The 22,418-nt window shown below is 38.1% G+C and overlaps 1 protein-coding gene across 4 annotated transcripts in view; it reads right to left on the bottom strand.

Annotated features, from left to right (window-relative positions):
• Window positions 1–22,418, bottom strand: part of GRIK2 (glutamate ionotropic receptor kainate type subunit 2) — a 614,149-nt gene that overhangs the window by 17,350 nt on the left and 574,381 nt on the right. For all 4 annotated transcript variants that reach the window (XM_067546518.1, XM_067546520.1, XM_067546521.1 and 1 more), the window contains one exon: window positions 207–457. In XM_067546518.1, coding sequence (XP_067402619.1) covers window positions 207–457 — 251 coding nt within the window. The remainder of the gene's footprint in view (window positions 1–206; window positions 458–22,418) is intronic.

Below are 22,418 nucleotides of genomic sequence, written 5' to 3'. Positions count from 1 at the left end.
TCCTGAAAGCTGGCTACAATTAAACATATTAAAGACAAATTAAAAGCTGCATAGCTGCATGTGCGCTGTTGTGAACCTGTGTTACAGAATACTACACTAGGGTATAAAAGATATCAGAATAGCCCTCCATTTGGTCACCAAAAGCTTAAAAACTGATTTGATTAGCACAAAAATTATAAAATTAAATGGAAAAATGCAATATTTACCTTTTCCAACTGCGCATTTTTTTTTGATTTGTACAAAAATTCCCCCACTGCCACAAAGACAGAAAGCACCAATCCAGCTGCCAAAACGATGAAGATGCCACCAATATTCTGAACTCCCAGAGCACTGGCCTCTTTACTCTCCTCCTCTGGACAGCCATTGCCTCTCCACCACTTCTCCTTCATCATGTGGAGCTTGCCTTCCTCTTGCAGCTGAAGAATTGCTATCGTGATTTTGTCTCTGTATGGAGACCCTGCAAAAGATTAGAGGAAACATTCAGTGCACCAAAGTGTATTTTTAGGAGAGTAAAAATGTTTTTGTTCAGTCCTCAGAAGGATGCAACATAAAAATCCTTGTGATGGTTCTCAATTATTTTAGGCATGTCTTGTGGCAAAAAGAGGATGTTTTAAAATCTTTTTCAGATTACGGAATATTTTCAAAGTTAGGTGCATACAACTGAACACACATCTTTGTACATGATTAACTTATTCATGAAAATCCCTAATTTGTGTGCATAAATCCAGTAACTGCTTGTGCATCCGGCTGGTTAAGTAGCTAATTTATCTTGTACACATATAAATACCTAATGTGTGTGTCTATATCCAATATATGGGAGCACATGCAAATGTAGTTACTACAGTTCCTGAGAGCTAAGCAACATGATTTTGCAAATGAAAACATCCAAAACATCACTCATTTGTATGGCTTCAGAAATCCTAAACCCTGTACAACCAACCAAATGTAGGATTAGTTACAAGTTATGGAGGGTATGTCTATACTGAGAGCGGCAAAGTCACTGCCGTCAGATTGATCTTTCTGGATCGATTGAGTGGTCAGTGTAGACCCGCTCAATCGATCAGGAAGTCAACGCAGTAAATCCACCCCCTCAAATGGCATAGCGCTGCGTTGACGGGAACGCGGTTCCCATCGGCGCAGTACATTGAAGATGATGCACAGAAGGGAAACAGAGCAGTCGACGTAGCTTGCATAACTCCCGTCGACTGCCGCTGAATCTCCAGCTAAGCGTAGACCAGTGCTTAGTTTAACATATCTAAAATTACAGACTATTTACTTCTAGAGCCCAAACAAGACACAGTATTTCAGTTGCTTATTTTCCATAGCGAAAACAACAAGTTTCACGGCCAAACCACCACAGTATGCAAAAGTTTAAGATCATAAGTAGCTGAACAACTAGGACATTTACTAGTAGACACTTATCTACCTTATATCAAGCGTGCAGAGTAAGGTGGATACCAAGCAGTGCGGCAACAAGGGCAGAATTAAGGTTGTTTGGATGCCTTACCTCTGCAGTTCTATATTTTTCAATTTTTATTTTACTCCAACATCTCCTGTTTCCAATTCTATAATGGATGGAAACTTAAACATTGATCCTCAACTGGTGTAAACAGACTTAGCCCCACTGAAATCAATGGAGTTTGACAATTTAAATCTAAGGGTTTGGGGTTTTTTTGTTTCCCTTAAGTTACTAATACACATTTACAACCTTAGTTATACCTTAACAAGGTTTTTTGTCTCTGAATGAAATCAGGTGTGGCAAATGCGGCAATAGCAAAAGATGTTACAAGCGTCTCTATCCTATCATAAATAAATAAGTGCTATAATTACTACAGTATCACCACAGAGTGAGGCCATTATAGATGTGGAGAACTTGGAGTTCTCAGGAATATTGATTGCTAGTTTGTGTCAAAAAAATCACGCTCATTGTCAGATTGTCAAATCTACTAAATGATGGGAACATTCAAATACCTTCAGAAATTATTCTTTTTTCACTTTATTAACTAAAAGTTAATGGAAAACCACAGACTCAAGGATATGATAGACAGAGGAATATTGTAATGACTTGACAGCTGCCCTCTCTATTTCTAGGGTAGATGGTAGGATGAAAAACCCCACTGACGTGTGTATATATATATAGTCAACTTCCTTTGTGCTGTGTATTTTGTACCCTTATCAATGTGCAGCTTATGTTCCTTTATATTCACTTTGTTGCCTATTATCAGTTTCAAAGTTAAGCCCACCATAGTTAGCTTTTGTTAACAGCCCTCAATTTGAACTCACATGCTGGGGGAAAGAGGGAGCTAAAGTGCTACCCTTGTGCCCTTTCAATCTGGTATGTTGCAGTGGCTGGAGCCCTGGAGCCTGTCTAAATCCAGGGCTGTTCTGTGGCCTGGAATTTCTGCAGTACCAAATCTGGAAAACCCTTCCTACTCCCAGTTCCACCCCACTCCATGAAACAGCACTGGCAAGGGTGTCCAGTCCTTCTACCTGGCATGAAGGGGACAGGGCAGGGCTAAGGATTTCACGTGAGTGTGGGGCAGAATATTCTTTTATATTTGGTCCGTAGGTGTCAAATCTGCTTCCTCTGTTGGCCTGCCAGATTCTGAGTTTGTTGTCCTTTAGAGCCCAGGGTAAAGTCCCTCTTTTTTCTCCAGGCTGTCACCAACAGGGAACAATTTATTTGCAGGGAGGTGGGGGGGAGAGGGGGGAATGTATTTTGCTGTAGGCATGCCTCTTTACTTTTTTAAGAGCTGTTGTTTTTATCCTTTGTACAGCACCCAGAGACTTTGCAATGAGCACTTTACAAATTACATTAATTAATAAGTAATGCAAACAGAGAATGATTTTATTTTTGGAATGGCAGGCCAATAAGTCACTGACATCATTCATAACTGCCTTCTGTGTTGAGACTTTGTGTCATGTTTAGGGATATAACAGAGCTACCTATTTTATTATTATTGTTCTCCGTGTGGTCCAACTAAAAGGCTTTAAATTAAACTGGATACCAACATGAATTTGAGTAAAATATAAGATTCTTAACTAAAAAGTCATAACACATCCTGTGAGAGGTGGAGTTGGTATGTATATCACCCCACAAAGGGGGCTCTCTCTTCATGGGCTCTCTCTTCATGAGCTCTCTCTCTATAGTGCTCCTCACAATTATAATAACTATTTGTTAGAGTTTTTATGGTGTCTTTTTGGTTACTTGATAAGGGCTTGTCTACAGTGTGCATCAGTCCGTACCAGAAAGGTGTAAATTCTAGTGCTCACTAGAGTACTGTGCCGTAGCTGGCTCTTGTGGACCTGACTGGCAAACTCAAAAAGTTCCCTAGTCTACTTTCAAACAGTACTGCATTGATGCTCACAAGGGAACTTTGAATATGCACCAGCAGGGTCCGCACAGGTCAGTTAGTGCACAACATACTAGAAGTTACACCTTTCTGGTGCTGACTAATGCACTGTGTAGTCACACCTATACTTTCATCCACTCACCATCCTTTTTCGTCTCCCCAGCAGGGAAGCATCTTTAGGAGTGGAGCCAGTGGGTTCACAAACCCCATGACACGACTGTGGTGCGGGATGCAAGAGTGTGGCTGAGGTGAATTAAGTTGTGTTACAGCACCTCATGGGACATTTTTCATGTGGAACTGATCATCCCAGCACATGACACTGGGTATAACTACACCGCAGCTGGGAGCGTGCTTCCCAGCATACATAGACAGACACATGCTAACTTTGCTTGAGCTTGAGCACCAGAAGTAACAACGTGGCCACGGCAGGGTGGGTGACCGCTTGGACTGGCCACCTGAGTATGTTACCAGGGGAGCAAGCTGGATGATACCTGGGTGGCTAGCTCGAGCCATTGCTGGCTTTTGCCACAACAGCCACCCTACTATTTTTAGCCAGTAGCTCAATCAGAGCTAATACATTTGTGTACCAGCGCTAGGAAGCATGCTCCCAACTGCTGTGTACACAAACCCACTGTGTCTGTATCTTTTTGTCACAAGGACACAACCCATAGTAAGGGAGGGCATGTAACTGGGTCCTTGCAGGATTAAACCAGAGAAAGAACCGTTGCTCAGACAGCCAGTTTCTTCCTTGACCTACATTTGCTCCAGGGTTATAGCAATTTACCATGTTCTTAAGCTTACCAGAAAATAGGGGGGGAATCCAGGGTCCGCCCACTGAATACAGACCTTGGAGAATAATGGATTTTTGGTTCATTGGCAATTCCAAAAATAAATTTTAAAAAACCCCAACAATTATTTGTTTAACAGAACAGAAAATTGTTGAGCAGAGCATTTTATTTAGCCTAGAAAGAAACATTTTGTTTCTGTTTTGAGCATCTTAATGTTTTTTTTAAGTAAATTAAAGGAAATTTCAAAATGAAGTCATTTCATTTAAAAAACTGAACTGTTTTGTTTAAAAAAGGTGAAAATAAAATATTTGAATGTTGTGGGATATATTTTTTTTTAAGGTTTTCAGCAAAATCAACAAGAATTCACAAAATGCTTCAGTATCACCAAATCTTCATTTTTTGCTGGAAAAAGGTTTCAGTCAAGAAATGTCACCCAGCTCTATTCACTCTGGGGAAAGAGTCAGCAGGCACATAGCTTTGCTTCTAAACTCAGGCCAGTGTAAGTCTAACTCCCCTCTACTGCCCTGTACATACATGTAATCCAAGTCACAATCTAGCCCTCAGTGACTAAACACATTTTTTACCGTCTACACATAATAATTTTCTTCACCTTCTTCAAGAAGGAAAGATACTAATCTTACAACGGCCTCAGGAAGACTAAGTTCATACTATATTCCTTTGGAGGTACTTTTGGCACTACATCGCCTATACAACTTAGATTACATTATGTGCCAAAACATAATTTTGTACCCTATCCCCTTTATTTCAGGACCCAGTTTGAAGCATAATCAACACTGACAGCAGGCAGTTTAAAAAAAAATACCAATTTGCGTTTTATGGTCAATCTTTTCTTTTGTCCAAGTAAATTGTGGGAATGAGGAAGCTGGTCTAGGTGGTGGAAGCAACCCCTGTTATTTATACGTAGTTTAGAGGCCACATTTGAACAGAAACAATCCTAGTCAATCTGAAGCACCAGATTTGTGTAAAAAGAGATTCTTATTAACTGATTCATCACAACTGCAGATACGCTAGATAGTAACTGCCATCTACATTTACAAGACAGGTCATTACATAAGTTTCTTTTTTAAAATATATGTACATTACATTTAAAAATGGACATAAACAGAAAAATAAATTCATCAGAATAAACCATAAGCACAGGATTATGAGGTCAACAATTATTTGAGTCTGAAAAAAATCCTAATAAAACTCAAATATACAGCAGAGTATATTTAGTAGAGAAAGTCAAGTATTGCATAAACGATGCTTACAAACATACATTTAAATTCTAAATGGCTATTCAGTTCAACACTATTGTATCTCTTTTTATTGCCTATTTGCACATATTTTGGAGAGTGAACAAGTGCTGATGTCCATGTGTGAACAACGGCATCTGTGCGCACACAAGAATATTTGTTATTCACTCTTTGTCTTTTAAAGTATTTCAGTTGCTCAACCGAGGAGCAAAAGCATCATCATATAATTTGGCTGGCTGATTTTGGGTGTCATTGTTATTAAAGTGAAATGTTTGTAAATATCTATAAACTGACATTATTCTGTGTACACCAAAACAAGAATTATCAATACTGATGGCATTCAGAAAAATTCAAGTCTGATCAAGAAAAATGTACAAAGCGCTAAATTGGTTGACTAATTTGTTTGCAACAAATTATTTAAACAGCCCTAATAATGTGATCTTTGAAAAACAGTTAACTTTCAAAACCAATTTTTGTTCACGTAGATTTTACTGATTTAATGATATGTGGTAAGGGAGGAAAAATGGAGAGAGGAAGGACAAATGAAGCTTGCATAGGAAGACATATGCAGTCCTGAAGTGCTGTTCATTCCCAGGTTTCTTCTGGGAAAAGTTGGATTGCAAGACTCAGCAATGAAAAGTCCATCCAGAAAGAGCTGCAATGGCAGAAAACATCACAACCCCAGCCATGGTGGGCTCTGGAGAGGCCAAAGTAGCTTAGAAAGAGGTCTGGGCTAACCTGATAGAAGATATGGACAAGGCAGCCAGGGGTTACACTCTAGAAACATTGGAAACATTCCAGCAAGTCAATCCCTACATGTGAACTGGCACTATGGATGTAAAACCAATGGAGATTGAAATCAAGCCCCAGGAGTTTTAAACTTTCATCTGTACTGTGGGAAGGGAGCATGCTTTTTAAATAGCTAACATTATTCAACAGAGTTCATCTTGAATTCATCTGAAACTTTAAAGCTCTAGGACTGTGCCTAAAAATGCAATAGTAAAATAAAAACTGAAAAAATAAGAAGAGAGTGAAAACGAAGAGTCAGATTCTTCCAGGTTCCCAGACATGATATAAAGAGAAGCTTTCATTCTGTAGTGAAAAAAAAGGAGTGTGAGTTGCAAACATCAACCATCAATGGAGAAGAAAATAGTGGGGAAGGGAAAATTTTAGGATAGGCACACATAGCTGTGCAGAATAAAAAGTGTATGTCTATATGAAATGGGAGAGTACAATCTTCCATAAAAATATTCTATCGTGGAAGAACTGGAGAAGAACAAAGCTCCAATGAAGACAGGCACAGGGATAGATTATAAAGCAGAAGATCACAACTTTACTAATGTTAACTTTAATGAGGGTGGGCTAAATTCTCCTCCTCCCCTCCAGACAATCAGGTGATTCAGTGTGGTGTTAAATGGCCTCTAGGCCAAATGAACAATATACAGTGCAAGCCCTCTTCAGCCTGACCCATAGGCTTCAGACCATCTTTGAATCCTCTCACCTTCCTCCCATGATGGGGAATGATGGTACACACGAAAGATATTTCAGTCTGAGAAAACATAGGGTATGTCTACACAGCAACCCACAGCTGGCCTGTGCCAGCCGACTCAGGCACACAGGGCTCAGGGTGTGGGTCTGTTTCAATGCTTTGTAGATATCTGGGCTCGGGCTAGAGACTACCAAAAATATGGGAGGGTCCCAGAGCTCAGGTTGCAGCCTGAGCCCTAAGGTCTACAGTGAAATGAAACAGACCCACAGCCCAAGCCTTGCAAGCCTGAGTCAGCAGGCACAGGAAAGCAGGGTTTTTTTCTTTGCTGTGTAGACATACCCTTAGGTGTCTCCTTCTTCCTCCAGGCTAATTGGGGTTAACAGGTACTTCTGTTTACAGCTGGAGCTGGCCCCCTAGAGCCTCTAGCATGCACTGGCCAAAAGCCGCAACAAAATTACAAATTTCATTTGTACCTTTACAACTTTAAAATCCTGTCCTTTCTTCTTAAGGACCCAAACTGAGCCACCCATGGTGAAAAAACACTCCAGACACCTTGTCAGTCAGGGGAAACATTTCTTCCTCATCCTCAAAACTGGAGATTAGTCAGACCCACAGCATCCTGCGAACACACTTCAAATTCTCTCTCTCTCTCTCTCCATTATAGGGCAGGTATGACATATACCGTGATATCTGCTCATGCTCTGAGGGTTTCATATATAGGAAATGTGGGCTCAACAGACAACCAGTTCTTGCTTCCTCCCTCCACAGCCTAGCCAGTCCCAGCAGGGAAAATCAGAGAAATTCTCCTCTATTTCTGCTCTCTTCCCTGCGTGTTCTAGGCAGGGAAAATGGGAGAAGGCCCCAGAGCACCAAGGCTAACCCTCTCTTTTCCCTCCTTTCACAACCCTGGGGTTGTCTTTCCCCTGCCAGTCTAAGATCAAATCCCTTGAAAACAGACTTCAAGACCTGCTGATACTTTAGATTACAGACAGCCTAATGGCTTCCCCATAACCACCCAGATCAGCGAAATTGCATTATAAAAAGGCTTAAGCACAAAAATCTTTATTTGCAGGAACATGAGTGCATAAAAATTTAGTTGCATAAGCCTGTATACACTCAAGCTTTTACACATTGTAGTGATATTTTAGTGCTACACTCAAAAAGTTTTATGTGGATAAGTTTTCTGCCCTGAAGTCTCAGTGCATAAATATTTATGCGCATAAGTATGTGCTTAAGTAAGGCTTATGCACACATAATCTTTATGTGTTGAGATGAGACCTACGTGCTGAAATCCTGCTGAGCTGGCTGGTCTTGGAGATACTGGCAAGATGATAATTCGGTGAACCCGGATGGCTGTTTATCCCATTCTAAACTATATTAGTTCATATGTAAAGATTACAAGTTACCTCTAAGAGGGAGTTGGAGTGCATTTTTAGACCCTATATTTGGCTCTACATAAATAAATTTGGGACTAAATAAATAAAAATAATGGGAGGGCACTCCACCAAATCCTTCTTTAAGCAAGTTCTAATCCAGCGACTTGATTATATTCTATCATTCAATGGAAGTACTATATATATGAAAAGTTCCTACAACACATTCAGTATTAATGATCTTTGCACAAATGTTTGAAATTTGAAACTTGTCCTGGTTGTGACATAGTCCCTATTGAGGACTATTGGTTAAGGGGAAAAAAAGAGAAAAATCACTTCTGAGCATGCCAAGTGGATATATTCTAAGATTTTTCTTATAGTAGACCTTAATTGATACTCCGCCCCTTTGTGACACCAACTCCACATTCTACCTTCTTGACCTGACCTAGACACTTTGTTCATAGGCCGCTACTGGGTGACATGTAAGGAGAATGAAAAAACAAAAACAAAACCCTCCTCCATGACAACAAAAACAAACCCTCCAACATAAAAACAAACAAACAAAAAAACGAGCTAGAGTTTCAGGAGTGAGAGTACAATGGCAGATACTGGAATTGTAAGGACTTTCTGCAATTTTTGCTAGAGTCTACAATATTCTAGACTTTTACCATTTTTAACAAAAATCTATCTTCGTCCATTGCAAGGATACGGGCATTTTAGTATACATAGCTGGAAAGTAACAGTGATCCATTCCCTGTTGCCCATTCCCAACTTCTGACAAACATTGGCTCCGGGATCATTTCAGTGTCAATACTACTGAGCACAAGGAACAATTTTTCCTCCTGCCATTTATTTAATTCAAATTAAATGCAGAAAACCAACCCCCTATGTATTAATTTGCACTGGACCTTGAGATTGGGATGTATAAGCCCAGCACTGTGGAACCAAGAGTTAATAATCAGCTCTGGGCCCAGGAGGCCCCATCCAGCCTCACCTGCTGGATGCTCGTAATGGAGGCTGAGCTCAAAAGGGAGCCACTCAGTTCAGGAAGGGTGGACAGAAGTGAGCATTCCTCTGCTATTAGCTTTGCAGAGTCCTCTGCTGCTAGCAATTTCACTCCCTGGACCAGGCCCTGCTGCCAAGCAGCTGAAGGCCCCTCCATGAAGACTGGGAACGGTGGGCTGTGATTGAAGGAGAAGAGCCTCCAGATCACAGTCAGGAAGAACCCCCTGCCTTGTGAAACCTTAAGCAGACCCTTTTGTGACTTTTCAGGGGCAGAATCCATGGAAGGAAGTGACCAGAGAGCAGGCTTGGGAGCAGGCCACATATCTGACATGCCAGTTACAAGATCTGTAACTGGACCAGTTAGAACCTGGTGTAGCAGGGAGGTCCTGGATTCCCCTGCTGCTTACCTCACAGACTCTCAACACTGGGTGACACTGCCACAAACTCTTGTCACTGTTCAATACAGCTGGATTCAGCTGCAAACCCTCCTCCTTCCTCACTCCAAAAGATATGCACTTCTTGCGATGGAGAGAAAGGAAGCACTGGCCTCACTGACACAAGGACAAAAGCTAGTGTCTGGAATTCCCTGGATGGTCATCTTCCTATTGATCAGCTGGTCACCACGGAAGCCATTATAGTAGGTGAAGGACATCATCTGAGTCCCTTTCTCTTGTCCACTGCCTGACTTTTTTGCACTTTCTTTCTGAAGATCTTTAACAATGACCATTGTTGTATTTCCACTTTCTGCCAAGTTCTTGTATATAGGAGTTTTGATTGATCAACATCTTTACGTTATTAAAAGTACTCCAATGGGTGTTTAAGGCTTCCCTTTGAGACAAGAGATTGTTCAACTGCTCTATCCTGGGTAAGGGATGCAGCACCAAGGACAGCACCCTGTCACACAGCTGATGCAGGAGGAAAGATTGAGAATTTATCTTGTCCTAATTAGCATAATTAGAGTGGTAACAGTGAACCATAATGATAAGGTGCACATAAATATCTAATTATTTTAGTTTTAAAATGGCTTTACTAATTGATAATAAGGATAGTTTTGAGTGACCATGGCAAGAAATCCAAGATGGCAGCTGCAGGTAATTACAGCTGAGAAAACCAAAATGGTGGGCTTAGAACAATTTGACCAAGTGCAAGCAGGCAGAATGAGGTGAAATAAAGGTCGCTCCAAAACCTGAAGGGAGGGGTCAGTTAGGCAAAATTGCAGGTTCCCAAAAAGCTCCAGCTTGATTGACAGATGAGTTTAGCAGCTGAGATTGGTCTGTAAAAGTAACCAATCAGAAAAGATTAAAGTTAATTGGTAGAATGGGTATGCTAAAGTTTTTCACCTGCAAAAATGGAGCTTTATTAATGTTTGGTCACCTCATACCTGTGTTGTGAGGATAAATTAATGTTTGAGAGATGCTCAGATACTACAGCAATGAGCGCCATAGAGAAACTAATAAATAACAAGTTGTCCAAGATCACTGCCTTGTCTGTGGTTAGGGGGATATCATCAGGCACTCTCTCCAGGAGAAAGTTTACAAGGACTACCTGTCTTTCAGCATCAGTTGACAGCAGTTGCTATATTAATAAATTTGCAGCCAATATAGACTTTTTTGCCATGTCAATAGCAATGTACTGTTTAGTTTTAAAGAGTAACATAACCATCATGCATATACATTTATTAATACAATCTATATCTGTTGCTCATCTTCCCTCTATCTGCTGTCTGTCTGTTTACTTATCTGCCTTTAGACTATGAGCTTTGTTTGTAAAGCACTTAGCATGCTGTGGACATTACCAGGAATAAATGATACATAATCAGAAGGCTGCAGACTCAAAGATGAAATCACATGGAGTCAGGGGAAAAATGAAACTTCCACCTGCAATGTTAATTTGGCTGTGTTGCACATACATATGTTCCTGTTTTGCTGGTAAGTATGTAGCTTTATGTATTATTATTTCTGTCAAAAGACAGCCTAACGATTTCATATCAAATGTGGGTGACATAACTTTTCCTGATGAACCCTTAACTTTGGAGGTTCCTCACTCTGTGTGATTGTTAACTCTGCAAACTTAACACTACATTAAGACTTTTGTGTATTACCATAGATTTGGTATTAGACATAGTATAATCATTAAATATTCATTACATCCTGATTATTATAATATAAAATACCCAATAGATGTTTACAACAATTTAAACTATCTCCCATTTAATTAAGGTAGCAAGGGGATTTGAAACAAGATCCAGGAGGGAAGTCAACAGGGCACATTTAAAATGCCTCTTTTACATTTATAAGCCATTATGGATATAAGCCCAGAAAAGACAGAGCTAGTGAGAACCAGGAAACCTTTTTAACTTGTGCATTCTGGGAGATGACTATAAGGAGCTCATACAAATTCCTCATATTTACTGACAACTTTTCCTTTTTTTTTCCAATTTCTACCCTCACCTACCTTTCCTCCCACCCTCATAGCAGCTCCATAGATATCCTGGTGTATGCACACAATTGAATTGTAAACGGGAGAAAATTTAGCTGAGGTTTCTTTCTTGCTTAAACTACTGGGAACTGTTTTGAACAACATACCTGAGAGAAAAATTTGTTCAGTCTGTGGGTCAATTCCCACAACTGCCACTGATGAGCACATCTAGGGGACCCAGATGCCTTGATTTTTAGGGATGGTCCTGATATTTGGAGCCTTTTTCTTATATAGTTGCCTATTACATCACACCCCAGCCTGATTTTTCACACTTGCTATTTGATTACCCTAAGCACATCCTACATCACACGTGTTTATATTCTTAGACGAATGGAAAGGGATATTTTAGGTTATCCTAATTTATAACTAATTCAATCATCCCAAAATGTCACATAATGTTGCCTACTTCTCCAAAATAATATGTCAGACTGGTTGTTTAGCTATAGGCAAATTAAGTAACACCTGGCGCTGGTAAGCTTTCTAGGTTATATCACTCTGTGGCTTCCTCAAACTGGGCCCTTTTTTACCATGACAATAATAGAATCATTGTAGCCACTGTGCCTTTTTACTACTACAGACACCCTACCAATATAACTTTATCATCATGTTTGTCAATATATTTTCATTTTCACAACCCTCTGCTACAGACTACTGATTTAAAAACACAACTCCACTCTAAAGCACAGCCTAAGCCAGAATGGAATACTGAATTCACTAAGTGAAAGTTACTGATCACAGCCATTAACATGAGTCTTTCTTCCATAGCTCTGCATGTTTTGAATAATCAAAAAAGTTAACTGAAAATGGCATACATTTGAAACTACTGTCTCTATGGCACTGCTGAACTGTGCAGTAGAACAGGATAATTCCATACTGAGGAAATAATTGATACTACTGCTACTACAAATAACAGCGTCTTAAATTTATATGGTGCCTTTGATCCCAAATATCTTTGCAAACTATATCACGTATAGAGGAATCAATACTGAACGCAGAGTCCTCTGTGGGAAAAGAGCAGCTGTTTAACAATACACAGCAATACTGCATATCAGTTAAGGACAGGAAGTTAAAAAGCATGCTATATTTTATTTAAAATGCATGTGGAATTTAGGTAGGTAGGCACAGTGTAAGCAACAAAATTGGAATTTGTCTAGCACACCAGAAATAACATCCCACTCTTGAGAAGAAGTTCCACAGACCTTCAAAAACCATAAAAAGTTAGAAATCTAATGTTATGTCTCATCTAGAGATTCACAGTTAAATAATGGGGGGTCCTCTTTCCACCCTCTTTTCCAAAGAGTGAAAAGGGTAGAGAAACACAAATGTAACAGATTCCAGAGGGAAAATTAGGTTCATTGTCTCTGGTTCACACCACTGGACTTGATATGAAAAAGGTTAGTAATCATGGATTGACTCTTACACTCTCATTTCCTATCACCTCCTCCTTCTATCTAGAACAATTCTGGTAAATACCTCAAATAGATCTGGCTCTTGCTGACTATACTACTACAAAAAGTATCTTGTGCCAATTATGCAGAGTTGTATGTGAACTTGGCTGGTCCCTGTATAAGAAAGTGCACATTTCAATTGCTTTGTTTAAAGTGGCTCAAAAAAGATTAATTAAAAATGGAAAAGAACAAAGCATTGTTAACCAATTCTGTATCTGTTCTCCATCTCATCCAATGTCATAATGTTTCTCAATGGTGAAATAATACTTACCCAAATTTAACTGTTTAGACTATCTCCTACCAGAGCTAGTAACCATCTGCGACACCAATGCCTAATATCCTTTTAAGATGTTAAAAATACAACAGTTTCTCTGATAATATCTGTGCTCCTCAAAAAAAAAAATTGGGGGGAGAATGAGAAACATCAGGATCACGGCAAAAAACAGAGACCAGACTGAGAGCCCAGCCCTCTGTTTTTTTCAGAAACCACAGATTAAGAGTGAATCCAATTGAAATCAATGGGAATTTTGCAGTTGATTTCAGTAAGGTCAGGATTTCACTCTAGGTGACCTATTAAGTGGCATTTGGGTATAACTGAATAGTAGATATTTTAAATCTGGCTAGTCTCTACTTAAGTAACAAATATGCAAACATACAAAAGTAATTACAGTGCTTCAGAGTGACTGGACTTTATATCACGATTCCACACAACATTACAGAAAAGAATAAGAGAATTCCACGTCTTAATGTCCTTTTAGTAGTTCCCCACAGATCTATTTTTTATCATATATATAATTCCCTAATAAAGGGCTCTGCCTCCTGGGGGATCAGGATGCAGTTTCTAGTCCCTGAATTTGATTTACCAGGCTAGCAAAGGATTGGAAGTATCCATACAGGCAATGGACTCATTTCTTTCTCGACATCCAGGCTAGCCACATAAATTCACTATATCTATACATGAGCATATATACTGTGAATATAAAAGGCCTCAGTTACTCAAAAATGGAACAGCCTATCTGCTCAGCAACACCAGCCACAAATAGCACATCACCCCAGTGTTCCACTCACTAAATAGACGCTCTGTAGAATAGAAGTAAAAATTCAAATTCTCAATCCTAGTTATCAAGTACTTCCATGGAACTAGTCCAAGACACCTTAGAGAGTGCCCCTCCCTCTGTGGCATTGGCATTCTCACACACCCACAAAACTGTCAAATTCAATGGTGAAGCTTATGAGAGGAAGAGATTGGGGTTTTGGCAATAGGCCTAAGGCTTTGGAACTCATAAGCAGAGGAGATAAAGATCACACGTCACAGGTTTCAGAATGTAAAAGTATAAAACTCACTTCTTTGACTTAGTATTTGCACATCTACAGCTAAAATCAGCACCAAAGAATCAACAAGGTAGAAGAGGAGAAAGTAGTGAAGGCAAGAATTAAGTGGGAGGAAAAAGGATTAGTAAGAAAGGAGAAGAAAACAGAAGAAGGAAAAAGAAATACGTTAATGAAGAAACAACCTCACACTCTTAATGGAGACCACTAACTACTTTTAGAAATGAACTCTTTTGTAAGGCTTTCAGATAATACAATTGTTAGATTTGTGTCAGTCTATTGCAAACCCTCTGGATAATAATCAGTGTTGATGAGTTCAACCACTACTCAGAATAATGTTATTAGCTGTTTCAGGATTACTAGGAGTTTCTTAGTATGCAACTCACTAAATATTTGTATATAAAAAGTACCTTTGTAGTGATAGAAAAATAGACCTGCAAATTAAAACATTCATCTTTGATGCTTACTGCTTGTAAGTAAAAACAGCTGTGATAACATACTATATGACAATGTGATACACATATGGTCCTAGGTACCATTAGGTCAGCATTTGCAATGTTAATGATGGCTGTGTTCCAATTCTTGCTATTCAGTGAATTCCCAAAGGAAAACTAGCTTCTCTCAGTCTGCTAACAATAAGTATTAGGATTTTCGGGGGCATTGATGTGGTTTTGCCAGATATAAAGCCCAGTCTCTGACAAGCCTTTAAAAACATATTTCTTTTGCTCATACGTACTATGAAGATTTTTTTTCCAGCAAATGTTTTAACTACAGTTTCACACACTTCAGCAATATTTAATTCCCCATGAAAGCTGCTGAAATTCTGGAATGAGCTTTAATACATGGTTTGACCTGTATAAGGATAAATAATATGCATCAATTTTTGTGCATATAATGTTGTGTACATTACGTTCGGCTAATGCAGACAAATGTAGTAATATTCTTTAGTTACACTGAAGAATTGAAGGCCAGCAATTTTATGCACGTATAAGTGATGAATATTATAGTTCAAATAATATGAAGGTTTACTGATAAAGTGCCAGGAAACAGAAGAAAAAGTCTTCCCTTTTTGGTATATTGCTACCTATTTACTCCTATAAAGACTGATCATTGATGTAAACAAACTAGAAAGTGATGCATCCACTTGCTTGATTAATTTATGCTTCTCTTTTTCAAAGATTGGCAATATGCTTAAATTGTGAAATTTTCATCATGTAGAACCTAAAATGAGCTAAAATAGAAGAATCCCAAGAGTAAAGCATAAGGAGGAATTCAAGATTTTGACTATATAAAACAAGATTGTGTGTGTTTTTATTTTTTAGGAGGATAAAATTTGCATTTTTCCCCTGACTGTGCTGCTAGGATTTTAACTGCAATTCCATCAGTTTTATTCTCTTTATTTTAGATTCTTTTTTTAAGAAACAATCAAAAATAGATTTGAGATTTTACAAGATTAGTATCCCTATAAATATTCTACTGAGAAAAAAGGATCTATTTTCAGAAATAGACAAACCATAGCTCTTTCTACTGGACTTTAAAAGATCTAAAATCATGAACTCAGATGTTCCCTTCTTAAGAATAGGTATGAAGTTTTAAGTTCTAAGGAACGTCTCTCACTTCATTTATGTTGAGTGCCTAGCATGATGGGACCCGAACTCAGTTGAGCCTTCCAGTTATTACTGTAGTAAAAAATAACAAATCTCTTCATAGAAAGTATCTACATTTAGGGGAATCATTCGGAATATGTACCCTAAAGTATATGGGGTTTCAAATGTTCAAGTGTTGCAATATTTGGGGCTACAAGCTTCTTAAAGGCCAGAAAAAATGTAGATAGGTTAAACCTCAGGAATGCAAGATGGTGGGGGAATCACACTTACACATATAACTGATGCAAAATCAAGCCATGTACTCCAACATTTCTCCATTCCACAAGCAAACTATGCAAATAAAGTGAATTTAAGATGACTGAAATAGCAGGAAGTCCATAACAAAACTTCTCTCTTTTACATGGTAAGTGTGACAACAATGCAAGCTGGAAGGACGGTGGGGATAAGGGCAGAGATAAGTTGGTTAAGGTGAACTTAAGGGGGCATTTCCAAACCACCTAATATTTAATTATTTTTTTTAAAATTTTTATTTCCCTTTTCTATTTGTTCTTTGTTCCATAACTTGGAATTTCCTGGTTAATTATTAAAGAAAATTACAATGGTCATCAATTTTTCTTCTTAAGTAATTTGTATTTATAACAGTTACTCTAACTAAAGTTTGTCAAGTGTGGGAATAAGCATTTAAATGAAAGTATCATATAGTCATACCAGGATGCTTTTATGAAATGTGTGCATTACAGAAAAAGTAAAATCTGTTTAAGGAATTCAATACTGTAAAAGCAAAAGTTTAACAGAAGGACTTGTTCAAGTCAACTCCAAGAGGAAAAGAATAAGCAAGTTAAATTAGCTGAGGTATACAGTATATTACTGGAGATAGCATGGTAGTTAAATGTTATACATCTGTTCATTACACTGTTTGTTTAAAAACTATTTGAATCCAGGCACCTCTTACTGAGATAAAGAAGAATGGTATTGCATTGCATTTATTAATGGCTTAGATAAATATAAATAATTCATGAAGTCATATTCCTAGCTGAGGTATGAAATAGCAGATCATAAATTATTGCCTGAAACCCTTTTTCTGCAGTGAAGTCTTTAATTTAAGGGAGTGGAGTGTGAAATACCTCTTTCTAGATCCTGTGTCTGATGAAATTATGTGAATACCACTGTCTTCAAAATGTGCTTACTCCAAACAACATTTTAATTATGTGCGCTACAGTTGACTGAAATGCAAAAAAACAAAAATCCCTTCACATGGGTCTGATTCATCAAAAATGTACATTTTTCTGTAAAGGGAAGAAAATAAAATGTTAACAAATGTGGTTTAGTCAGTATCCCCTTAGAACTGAAAGTGAAAAGGAATACACTGAAAAATGGCATCCATGTAAATGGTGAAAGCCTCAGGTCTTATTCTAACCTTTTGAACTTCTATGAGTATGTTGATTTCTGGAGTTTATGGGGAGTGCAACTCTGCAGGAAGATCATGTATTTTATTCAGAATTCTTTTCATTTGACACATGCAGTATATTTTTTTAGGTCATGACAGCATGTGTTCTACTACCAGTTTTATGTTATGTATACACTCACACACTTATTTATATATTTATATAAAACATACAGGGTCTGATTCACTGGTATGTTACTGCAGCTTGATCCCAGTATTTTTCCATTGAAATCAAGTTTACAATTAAGTGTTGGTAGCTATGCCTACTGTATGTATCTGATTTGCCAATGAGTTACTCCAGTTTTGCAGTGAGGAGTCAGGTCCAAAGAGTGGCCACAGTTGCCAGCAATTAATTTTCTTTCTTTCTAGTAATAGCTCTTTAAATAATTTGGGAGTCACCAGACAGTTGCATCTCAGGAAGCAGTTGCATGTCAGCTCTGCAGCTACTAAAGAAAATCAGCAGGTTGAGATAATTTACATCTTAGAGTTTTTAAAGAGCTGCCCAAGCTGCTTGCTGGACTTTCAATGTTAATTTTCAGTAAGTCTTGGAGCATTGGGGAAGTTCCAGAAGACTGGAAGAAAACTGATGTTATGCCAAAATCTAAAAAGGGTAAAAGGGTAAATGGGATGACACAAGTAACTATAGGTCTGTCAGTCTGACATCAGTCCTGGACAAGATAATAGAGGAGCAGATATGGGACTCGATTATAAAAGAATTAAAGGAGAATAATATAATTAATGACAATCAACATGTATTTATGGAAAATAAATACTGTCAAACTAACTTGATATCTTTTTTATAAGATTACAAGTTTGGTAAAGGTAATAATGTTGATATAATATACTTAGGTTTCCATAAGGTATTTGACTTAGTTCCACATAACATTTTGATTAAAGTTCTAGAATGATATAAAATTAACATGGCATAAGGTAAATTGATTAAATGCTGGCTAACTGACAGCTGTCAAATGGGGAATCATCAGTGAGCAGGTATGTTTCTAGAGCAGTCCGAGAGGGATCTGTTCTTAGACCTATGCTGTTTAACATTTTTATCAATGACCTGGAAGAAAACATAAAATTACCACTGATAAAGTTTGCAGATGACTCAAAATACAGAGTGTAAATAATAAAGGGGACAGGTCATGAATACAGAACTACCTGGATTGCTTGATAAACTGGGCACAAGCAAACAACATGCATTTTAATATGACTAAATGTAAATATATACATATAGAAACAAATAGCTTAGACCAAACTTACAGGATGGGGACGCAATCATGGGAAGCAGAGACTTTGAAAAAGACTTGGGGGCTGTTGTGGATAATCAGCTGAACATGGCTCCCAGTATGATGCTGTGGCCAAAAGGCCTAACGTGATCTTTGGATACATAAACAGAGGAATCTCAAGTAGGAGAGATCTGTATTTGGCACTGGTGTGTCCGCTGCTGGAATACTGTATCCACAATAAGAGAAGGGTGACGATAAATTGGAGAGGGTTCAGAGAAGAGCCACAAGAATGCTTAATGGATTAGAAAACCTGCTTTATAGTGATGAACTCTTTGAGTCTAATCTATTTAGTTTAACAAAAAGAAGATTAAGAGGTGACTTGATTACAACCTGTAAGTACCCACATAGGGAACAAATATGTAATAATGAGCTCTTCAGTCTAGCAGAGAAGGTATAACACAATCCAATGGCTGGAATTTGAAGGTAAACTAATTCAGACTGGAAATAAGGCATAGATTTTTAACATGGGAACAATTTACCAAAGGTTGTGGGGGATTCTTCATCACTGACAATCTTTAAATCAAGACTCAATGTTTTTTCTAAAAGATGTGCTCAGCAGTGCCATTGGAGCTCTTATCAGCAGAGCACAATTTACCGTATCCCTAAGGCTGCTCTAATTTTCTAGAGGGTTTAAACTGGCTTCTTGACAGCCCCAAGATCAATGAATCCCTGAGGCAGTGTAAAAACTACTTTTCCACCCCCACCTCAGACCTGCTCTGAAGCTTAATTCTGCCAAATGGAGGCTGAAGCTGCTATTGGTGGTCTCCAAGCTGCTTGTTTCCCCTGCTCCCTCTTACTCTGTTTTCCTCCTGGCATCCCCCGGTACCTCTCTTGCTCTGCTGCATTGATATGCACAGAACAGGTAGTTGGGAAACCCGCAGTGGAAGAGCAGCAGGGAAGAAAGAGGGGATACCCCAGAAAGCCCAACAGCAGCAGAAACAGTGACTTCTGGAGGAAGAAGTCAAACATCAAAGTAATTTTATTTTCACTCCCAGCTTCTCTGGATAGACAGAAGGGGGAACAAAATGGAGAAACTTCCGACTATGACAGCCAGATCAGAACTGAGAATGGGTAATGAACTCTTTCCTTGCAAGTGATAAAGTTATTCATCCTGATTAAAGATGGAAAAACAGATCAAGAAAAAATTAGAACTTCTGCAAACTGTTAACGAAAATTCTATCCAGGCTTTTCAAGAACTATACATGTTCTATTCAAACTAATGAATATAAACATTTAAAAATACTTATTTCTAACACTTTAATACCTTGTTATGGATAAAAACTGGAAAAATAAACTGCAAAAAGCTGCACTTTGATATTTCCCTACCAAGTGGAAACAGGAAATATCAAAAATCTCACAGACTTCTCATATTCTTGTGAAATGTCCAGTCTACTTTTGCAGACACCAAAAAGTATAAGATAGTACTGGCACGATCTGCACAAGCACCCAAGCCAAACTTCTGAACTTTACATGGTTCATTTCACATTAACTCTGATGTTTACTATGGAATACAGCTAGGCTTCACAGAATTAGATTTTTATTTTGATATAATTTCTACAGATAATATGCTTATTTTTAAGAATTTTTAATTTTGTATTGATTTAAATTTTCACAGTTGTGCAAAATTATAGGTTTTAAGCACATTTTTATTTAAATTTTCACAGTTGTAGGAAATTGTGGGAGAAGAGTCAGACGATAATTACTTAATAAGAATAGACAGATTCAAAAAGGAAAGGCTTTATAACCATTAAAACACAAATTGTCAACATCACGTCAGAATATACAATGGAAATATCCTTAAATCATGTTCTCAAGCAGCATTTGTTTTCTTTTGCCTATCCATAAACTTCAAACATTCTCGATGGAAATATTTTTCATCAGTTTGTGTGTGTATGGTGAAATCAACATTTACTGATAAAAATCGAATCCTTACAAGTCTAAAAATAGCATGTGCCATTTAGAATTAGCTTGTTTTACAGTATTCTTTTGTTGACTAAATTAAGGTTATATTAACTCACTTCAGTAGTGATAAAAACTCTACTACAAATAGAAAGCTTAAATCCAGAGCCTCTAGCCACTTCTTTTAAGTGTTACGTATTTTACATACATGACCAGGAGTGTCAAAACATGGTGGAAAAGATGAAGAACAAAGGAGAGTTTCAATCTCTTAGACATTTGGGAAAATTTGTGCTAGGGCAGATCTATCACAAAGGGGGTTTATCATCAGGCAGACCTAACCTTTATCATAAGGGGACCAGATATTGAACATTTAAAACTAGTGGAATTGGGGAGGGGTGGTAAGGCGGGGGTATCTGGCAGGTACTAAGGGACACTTCAGTCATTGTACCCTAAAACAATAGGGTGGCTCTGGGTGGTATGAGAGGCCTCGAAAAAGGATTTTTTTTAAAAAGAAGAATTACAGTTATAACTGCAAGAATACCCTTGTATGATGAGGTACATGTATCATTCCAAGCTAAAGCTAAGTTCCAACTAAATAAAGGTAATGTTCACTATTGCTAGAGGAAAAGCAGACCATACAAGATGTCTTTATAATAACGATGAAAGCTTAAAACCAAACATACTTTAGCTGTAATAACTGGCTTCAAAGGAGAAGGCAAACAAAACTAGTGTCTCAAAGACATGCTGGTACAATACAAAAATCAATGGAATAAAATGTTTCTTGACTAAAAGCTATAGAGGAAAAAGAGGTTAAGTTGCTAGTGGGAGGGGAAAATTTACAAAATTATAGATTAAGACCACAGTCACTTCTAAAATATTTTTCCCCTTCGAGCCTCCATCTTGTAAGAGAAACTGAAAATCCAAGCAAAAGATGTGCACTGAGATACCATTAGTTTCCATTTCATTAACTTAGGTGAAGAACTGAAAAGTCAGAAGTTGAATTTTTCATGCAGAATCTGTTTTGGCCCTACCATGCTACGCAAATGCTGAGGTTCACCTACAGGTGACACTTCCTTAATCTGCAAGTTGTTGTTTCATAATACTGAGCCTTGGCACAGATACAGAGAAATTCATTCCCTTACAAGATTCATAGAGTCCCCTAGCTCTTCTACATCTAAACATGAATCTATTTTTATTATTTTACTTTATTTCAAATGTCTTTTCATTATTGTAATACATTGTATTTGTTTAATAAGCTATTCCTAGTTATTATGATTCAGTAAATGTCTTCATTTGCTATTTTACCAAAAAGGTAATTAATTCTTGTGAAAGGTGCCACAGGATTCAATATTGCTATCCTATTGCTATCCTTTTTAACAGGAGTATTAGCCAGTTTTTGTGGTCTTGCAGGTAGTTCCATTAGGAGGAGAAACTGATGATGGAGTTTTATATTTCTTCAATGTAACCCTATGTATTTACAAAGAATGTACAAAGTTCTGTTTCCCTGAACACAGTAGGAATCAAATACCATGAGACAGTTTCTTTGCTCACAGTTCCAAGCCTCTTTCAGCCAGTTTTTCTCAGGATCACACTACAAGTGCATCTCTGGCTGTGTGATGGTGCCTCCCATTGCCATGTGGCCCTGGGGAAAGCTACAGAGAGG

The sequence above is a fragment of the Emydura macquarii genome, unplaced genomic scaffold (assembly GCF_026122565.2).
Source record: "Emydura macquarii macquarii isolate MOO-44397 ecotype Brisbane River unplaced genomic scaffold, CSIRO-AGI_Emac_v2 contig_1146, whole genome shotgun sequence".
NCBI lineage: Eukaryota > Metazoa > Chordata > Testudines > Chelidae > Emydura > Emydura macquarii.
This window is presented reverse-complemented; position numbering and strand designations above follow the sequence as displayed.